Source organism: Hypanus sabinus, chromosome 15, assembly GCF_030144855.1.
Source record: "Hypanus sabinus isolate sHypSab1 chromosome 15, sHypSab1.hap1, whole genome shotgun sequence".
Taxonomy (NCBI): domain Eukaryota; kingdom Metazoa; phylum Chordata; class Chondrichthyes; order Myliobatiformes; family Dasyatidae; genus Hypanus; species Hypanus sabinus.
In genome coordinates this window covers 75883089-75891245 of record NC_082720.1, presented here as the reverse complement: position 1 = coordinate 75891245, position 8157 = coordinate 75883089, and the positions used below count along the sequence as shown (strand labels likewise).

The following is an 8157-nucleotide window of genomic DNA, read 5'->3' as shown; positions in this document are numbered from 1 at the left end:
GGAGGGAGAGAGAGAGAGAGAGAGAGAGAGAAGATTTAATGTTATGGATCCTCGGCTGATTATTTACCTTTCTCCAAGGACACTTTGCCTGCTTGTTAAGATTCCTGCAGAGACAGCAGGGCAGAGCCCATTAATGGACAACCGGTGTCCAGCATGTGGAGATAAAAAGCAGGTCTGTTGGGACACAGACAGTCACACCATGGGACACTGAACGAGCTTTGTGCACCCATGTGAAGGTGGGGTTTTGGAGGATCGAGTCAGGGAAATAGATCAGTGGCTCACAGTATGAAAAGGTGGGACCGGTGGGGAACTACCGTAGATTCCGGACTACAGAGCGCACCTGATTAAAAGCCGCACGCTCTAATTTTAGAAAGAAAATCAATTTTGTACTTGTATAGGCCGCACCGGATTTTAAGCCGCAGGTGTCCCACGTTGTAATATGAGATACTTACACAGAATGATAATACACATGAGGATTTTTTAACTTTTAATTAAATCCGTATGGTAACATAAACAAATATATATTGCAAATGCTTTTTTTCGAACAGTGCCTGTAACACAGCTACTGTTAAATATACATACGTATCGGTAACACACAAATTACGTTGCGTATACTTTTTTATTGAACAGTGCACGAACAACATTCCAATATCTCCTAACGACTGGTAAAAAAATATATATACTGCAGCCTACCAGGAAAAGTTATTGATCGCCTTCTTCACCTTCCTCCTGCGCACTAAAACCATCAAAGTCCTCTTCTTCAGTGTCCGAATTGAATAACCTCAGGATCTCATCACTCACTTCAGTCTCTTCGTTGTCGCTCTCACTTGAGTGCACGCGGTCCTCTTCATCACGCAGCAGTCCAGCCTTTCGAAACCCGCTGGTGATGGTGGATGTTGTGACACGGCTCCACGCATTTAGGATCCACTGGCAGACTTGAGTTAAAGATGCTCTTCGCATGCGTCCTGTTTTGGTAAAGGATTTCTCGCCGCTCGTCATCCAAGCCTCCCACTCAACGCGCAGCGCCACTTTAAATGCCCGGTTCACGCTGATGTCCAGTGGCTGCAAATACTTCGTGGTGCCCCCAGGAATCACAGCTGGAATTGAGTTTGTACTCTTGATGGCAGCTTTCACTGAACTTTCATTGTCAGCCGCTTAAAAATCACCATCGGTGGAAGCTTTAGTCCGGATGCTGTGCAGCTCAGAACACAAGTAAAATGCGTTCTCTCATGGCCACTTGTTTTCAGTATGATGGACGAGTCACCTTTTTTATTAACCGTCCGAGTGAGAGGCAGGTCAAACGTCAAAGGTACTTCATCCATATTTATGATATCATCTGACCCGATGGAATTCTCCGCTATCTTTGTTTGAGTGAATGTGCAGAAGTTAGCAAGCTTTTCCTCGTGGTCGGGAGGGAGCTGCTGACACAGAGTCGTGCGTACCCTGACGGACAGGCCTTTTCGTCTCATAAATCTAAAACACCACGATGGCCCACCTCTAAAATCTTCGATTTTCATTTTGGTGGCGATTGCTTTAGCCTTCAGTCTGATCTGCACGGTGGAAACACCGCGGCCGCCTGCTCTCTGTGTGTTAACCCAGTCTTCAAGAAAGTTTTCAAGTTCGGGCCATCTGCTATGATTACCTCTGAAAGCTTTTGTCGTCTTTTTGCATTGACTCAGTTCTTCACACTGGCGTCTCCACCGTCTCAACATCGATTCATTTATGCCAAGATTATGTGCAGCAGCTCGATTTCCTTCTTCAACCGCCAGATTGATTGCCTTTAACTTAAAAGCTGTATCATATGCTTTTCTTCGAGTGTTTTCCATGTTGATGAGGGTGAGTACAAATGACTGATTTACAATAATTTAATTGTGAAAGTGCGCTTGATTTATCGTACAATTTCATTGGACCTCTGTGAACTATTCATCAATTTTATTGGTCTACTGTTACGAGGCAAAATGTTTTTGGCAGCATGAAAAAAAAACATGCATTAGCCGCACCGTAGTATAGGCCACAGTGTTCAAAGCGTGGGAAAAAAGTAGCGGCTTATAGTCCGGAATTTACGGTACTTGTGTGTCCTCCCTTGCCTGGGTGATAGTTCCACCACTGAAGAACAGTCGCCTTTATTTGTGATCACATTCGGTGACTTTAAAGGAAGAGGGGGGAAGAAGGTTTGAAACAGAAGAAACCTAGTGACAAAGAGGTCACTGTTTGGACTCTCTGCTCTGTAGCCTGTAAGGGTGAGTTTGAGTTCCATTCGAATACGAAGGTCACTGTAGGAGTGGGTCCTATACTGTCACATAGTTAATCCACAGGAGTGGGTTCTCTGGTGAGGGGGAAACCTTTGTGATTACCACTTGTGTGTTACCCTTGTTTGGGTGTGGTAGTTCACTGAAGAAAGGCACCACTGTAGCAAATCACTGTAGGAGTTAGTTCCTATGTCGTGGAACTGGATTAGTGGCTATCACAGTTGTGTGTTTGGGGTAACCTTGTGTGGAAACTACCTGTGTGTGATAATCCTGGCCTGGGTTGGTAGTTTTACCACTTGAAGACGGTACCTCAGTAATAAGCTACTGTTGGTGATAATCCATACGTGGATTCTGTTTGAATATCCTGTGGTCACCACTTTGGGATGACCCGTAGCTTAATTCAGGTGTGGTACCACTTGTGTTGTAAGGATATTCGTTAAAGATCACTGTTGGTGATACTTCGTGTGTGGAGTGGAACAACTTCGGAGATAAAACCTCCGAAAATAAAAATTCTGGAATATCGACATAATTGCCTTCTCACAACATATGCCTTTGGATTACAAATCTTTCTCTCTCTTACCGACAACAACAACCTTGTGCATTGAACTGACCTTTCTTACATATCATCGTAAGACTGGATTCATTTACCCCTGGACTTGAAGAAGCTTGGTTTTCCTATTTCCACACTTATGTACAGATATATCAATGCTAACCTGTTTGCTATATTTACATTTATAGTACTGTATTGCGTAGTTTACTAATAAACATTATTAGTCTTAGTAATACCAGACTCCAAAGTGTTTTCCACTTCTGCTGGTTCATAACCCGCTCAAGGGGTACGTGACACCCCCTAGTAGACTCAATCACAAGCTGCTCAAAAAAGCCATCTTGTAGGCATTTTACAAATTCCTCCTCTTGGGATTCAGCACCAGCCTGATACCTCCCATCAGGGTCTTTTTACCCTTGCAGTTTCCTAACTCTACCACAATGATCCTACATCTTCTAATCCTAAGTCACTTCTTTCACCCCCCCCCCCCCGCACTATTCAGTTCAAGGCTCTATCCATATGATGTTATATGATGTTTATGACTGATACAGCTAACTCCACAACACTGTTAAGTGTAACAAAAACACAAGAGCATTGCATTGAGATCATCTTGCTTCATTCTCAAATAATTCAATCATAAGGAATCCCAAATGCCATGGAATATGAACACATAATAAGGTAATCTGCATATTGAAAACATTTTGTGTAAATTAACGACAATTTTATTTATCTATTTAATTCTGAGTTAGCACTCTGCTGTTACTAATTCACTGTCATGTTGATAATCTGTTATTTAATCCCTCATGATTTTGGTCAATGTTTTAGATCCTATCTTTACTTAATGAGTAAAAAGAACGCCCCATTTCTTTTTCATTCGTTTTTGCATTGTGAATGAATTTTTCAGCATAATGAATCTATCCTACATTCGTATTTTATGGTACTTTCCACCTAAAATCTGCATAAGATTTGCAGCCTTACCAACTTTAGTATGGAAACACGATAATCACTACTTCCTGCTTTGGTTATAGAGTGGTTCTGTGTTCAAGCTAAAAGTCATGTTTTTTTCCTTTTCATAGTCTATAAATCTATAACAAGGAATTTAATTTTCAAAAAAATCTCAGAATTTTATACTCACGCTTTAAGAGTTTCAAATCCTTGCTCTTTATACTGCAGTTCATGTCTCATATAAGTCAGCTCACTCTTCAATTTATTCACCTATGTTAAAAAAAATAATAATTCTGAATTATTTTTGAAAAGCCACCTATCAGTTTTTTTGGAAATTTGTTATACTAATATGCAGTAGCCACTTCAGCACACAAAAGGCATATTGCCAAAGCATTATAAATTCTTAATAAATGTATTGAAATTTTAAATGTTTCAATACTGTAATGAACAGGTATAGTTATGATTAAACTAAATCACAAACTGAAGTTTGACATATCAGGAGTCTTCCAAGTTCATAACTCACAGAACAGATGATGGGGTGGTGTCTTTGGACTTACAGAAAGCCTGTGATAAAATGCCAAATGAGATTATTCAATGAAATGAAACTGCATGATTTTGAAGATAATGCATTAATGAACATTAATGATTGGTGAATAGACAGAAATAGTATGAATAAATAAATGTTCTTCAGGTTGGTAGACTCAAACGAGTGGGTTGCCAGAGTGATCAGTGTTGATGGACTGACTGTTCACAATAATTTGGGTCGGGGGATCAAGTATACTATATTTAAGCTTGCTGATGATAAATAGCCGTGTAGGAGATACAAAAGAGTGCAGATACTGGAATCTGGAGGATTTAACAATCTGCCGCAAGAACTCAGAGGACTGAGCTGCATCTATGCAGTAAAAAAATGAGGGAGGATGTAGGAAGCTACTTAGGTTTCAAGGGAAAAGAAACAGGTAAAGTGAACTGGTGAAGATATGTTAAGTGCCTAATATAATGTAGAGAAAATGTGAGATCACTCCCTTTAAGGACAAAAGTATAGTTGCATCTTGCTGCAATTATATATAACTCTGGCTAGACCGCATTTAGAATTTTCTGTCCAGTTCTGATCTTTGTTCATGAGAATGGATATAACTGTAATGGAGGAAACCATCAAAGATACACCATACTGATTCCTGGGATGACTATCTTAGTACAGAAGAATGGATCATGGACTGGCTCATTCACAAGGGATCTCACTGAAACATACAATACCGTTAAAGACCTTTACATGGTGGATATGAAATTAGTCTTACTCTTGGCTGTGTGTCTAGAACAGGCATGGGCAAACTATGGCCCGGGGGCCATATGCGGCCCGTTAAGCTTTTTAATCCAGCCCGCAGAACTTGATGAAATTATATTAATAAACCTTGTTAATGTTTTTTCCCCCGCAATTCTGGCGTTTTCCCAATAGATGACGCACTCTATATACATTGACCTTTGTTGAGGTGCAGCGTATTACTCCACATTTGCGCTTTACTCTTTGTTCGGCTCGACCTATTTGTGTGAACAGGCGTTCAGCGTCATGAACATCAACAAAGCCAGCCACAGATCCAAGTTAACTGACCAACACCTCAGATCCATCCTGAGAATCGCCACAACAAAACTAAATCCAGACTTTGATGCGCTGGCTAAAAAGGGAGACCAACAACACTGTTCCCACTGAAATTAAAAATAAGTTTCTTCATTGTGTTATGTAAAACATGCATTTGAAAATATTTTTTTAAATAAGCCTTACATGTTACGTCATTTCTGTTAAGTGATGGACATGAGTAGTGCGCAGGTGCACGTACGTTCTCAAAATAAAAAATGCGCTCCAGATCAAATAACGTGCTCCGCATACTGGCGCGCTGTCACTGTTCTGTCCTTGTGCTGGTCGTTGTTGCGTTTTGGCACAGGGGACAATTGAATAAGAAGGAGCAGGACAAGTAGACCTGCATCTCCTACCGTTTTTGAAATAAAGACAGTCAGGAGGAGAGTGATGATGGTAATATCTTGAAGGATAACAGAATTTTCAGTGCTTTAAAATAATAACTGTTACTATTAAAAAAAGCTGTATTTTATTCATTTAATTTTCAGTGTTTTAAAAGTCATTTCAATAAATAGCTAAATACCATGGGACTTCAAAGACAGATATTTTGTTGTAATGCATTTGTTCATTTTCAATTGAAATTAAAGCACATGTTTTCTACATATCCCATGATATTTTATTTTCTCTTATGAGGTGTATTACCAAAACACTCCGTTCATCTGCTCCTGGTCCGGCCCCCCTGTCAAATTTTAGAACCCTTTGTGGCCCACAAGTCAAAAAGTTTGCCCACCACTGGTCTAGAACCAGGGCTCAGTCTCAAAATAAGTTGTTATCTATTCAGGACAGAACTGAGCAGGTATTTCTTGACCTAATGAATGTTTTCAATTCTCTATCCAAGAGGGCTGTGCAGACTCATTCATGGAGTAAAAATATTAAAGTGATTAATTTTTAAATATTAAGAAAATCAAGACATATGAGATTAGTGCTGTAAAATGGTGAGATAAAATATAAGCCATGATCACATTGCCGAGGAGTTACAGATGAATTAAATACTATAAAATTAGCAGCAAACATCCCCAGTTCTGAATTTATAATGGGCAAAAGCTTTTTGAAAAGTGGCTGAACATTGTTTGGACTTAAGACATTGCCCTCTGATGTTCTGGGAGTAAAATAGTAATTTTTACTGACGTGAACTGAGCTTGATAGATTTCTGTGATTGATGAAGGGTCTCGGCCTGAAATGTCGACTGTTTACTCTTTTCCATTGATGCTGCCTGGCCTCCTGAGTTCCTCTAGCATTTTGTGTGCTTATCTTGGATTTTCAGCATCTGCAAATTTTCTCTTATTTATGTGACTTAGCCAGATCTAGCTGTGAATGATTAAATCTGCTGCTTGCCTCGTCTAAAAAGCTGCATGATACTTGCTTTAAGACCCTGGATTCAAGAATATGAATCAGCTCTGAACTGGCACTGGGAGTAGCCAATGTGGTGGCTCTACATAATTTGATCATTACAGATTAAAGAATTAATTTTGATCTTACTCTTGATTTGGTTGTTGAAATTTCAGCTTTGAGAATGTCTGGATCATACTTAGTACTAGACGAAGAGCTTGAGAATACTGAAAAAAAAAGCACAAAAATATTCAATCATGATCTTGGCTTTTAAAAGTACAATAAAAATAAACATGTATGTAGGTCATATTTAATTACTGCAATCCTTGTGGAAATGTAAGACATTGCCAACCCACAACTTTGTAGAAAATCTTTCCAGATTGCAGACTTACTTAACAATAATCTACTGGCCCTGATTTTCAAAGAAATATCTGTAGTTCCACATAGAATTGCAAACAATTCTTCACATGCTTGTCAGGAATTTGGGTACACCCCCAAATTTGGAAAGAAACAGGCAAGTTATAAAAGTTTGCCAACAGTTTGGCTGAGAGCACTCCATTTGCTAAATACTGACTACAAGGAGTGTTTTAATTCCATTATCTAATATCTATAAGTGTACCATATCATTCAATAACTCTCAATTAACAAAGTGCTGTAAAACTAAAGCCATAGAAACAGGTAGCACCAGTGTCACAGTTTCTGACTGAGAAAGTTCAGAAATTGTAGAAGAAAAAAATGTATATTTCAGATGATCAAAATTTCTTTAATTGAAGTTAATTTAAAGATTAGCTTTATTATTAGCATAACATCTAAAAGTTCTATAGATGTGTGGTGGAGAAAATAATGACCAGCTGCATACAGCCTGGTATGGAAACACCAAAGCTCTTGAATGGAAAATCCTATTAAAAAATCATGGATACAGCCCAGTTCATCACAGGTAAAGCCTTTCCCACCACTGAGCACATCCTCATGAAGTGCTGTCGCAAGAAAGCAGCATCCATCATCAGAGTCCATCACCACCTAGGACATGCTCTTTTCTTGTTGCTTCCATTAGGAAGAAGGTATAGGAGCCTCAGGACTCACACAACCAGGTTCAAGAACAGTTATTACCCCTCAACCATCAGGCTCTTGAACCAAAGGGGATAACTTCACTCATCTTCAAGCCCCATCATTGAAATGTTCCCACAACCTACAGACTCTCTTTCAATGACTCTTCCTCTCATGTACTTGATATTTATTGCTTATTTATTATTATTATCATTATTCTAATTTTCCTGTTGCATTTGCACAGTTTGTTTTTTGCACATTGGTCGAACACCCAAGTTGGTGCAACTTTTCATTGATTCTATTATGCATTTATTGAGTATGCCTGTGAGAAAATTAATCTCAGGGTTGTATATGGTGACATATATGTACTTTGATGATAAAATAACTTAGACATATTTGTAATATGT

The 8157-nt window shown here is 39.1% G+C and overlaps 1 protein-coding gene across 1 annotated transcript in view; it reads right to left on the bottom strand.

The window, feature by feature from the left end:
- The window catches only part of wwc1 (WW and C2 domain containing 1), a 115994-nt gene that overhangs the window by 56154 nt on the left and 51683 nt on the right, over positions 1-8157 (bottom strand). The window contains exons 4-5 of the mRNA XM_059990529.1: positions 6854-6930; positions 3932-4011 (exon numbers count right to left, since the gene is read on the bottom strand). Of these exons, the coding sequence (XP_059846512.1) occupies positions 3932-4011; positions 6854-6930 (157 nt within the window). The remainder of the gene's footprint in view (positions 1-3931; positions 4012-6853; positions 6931-8157) is intronic.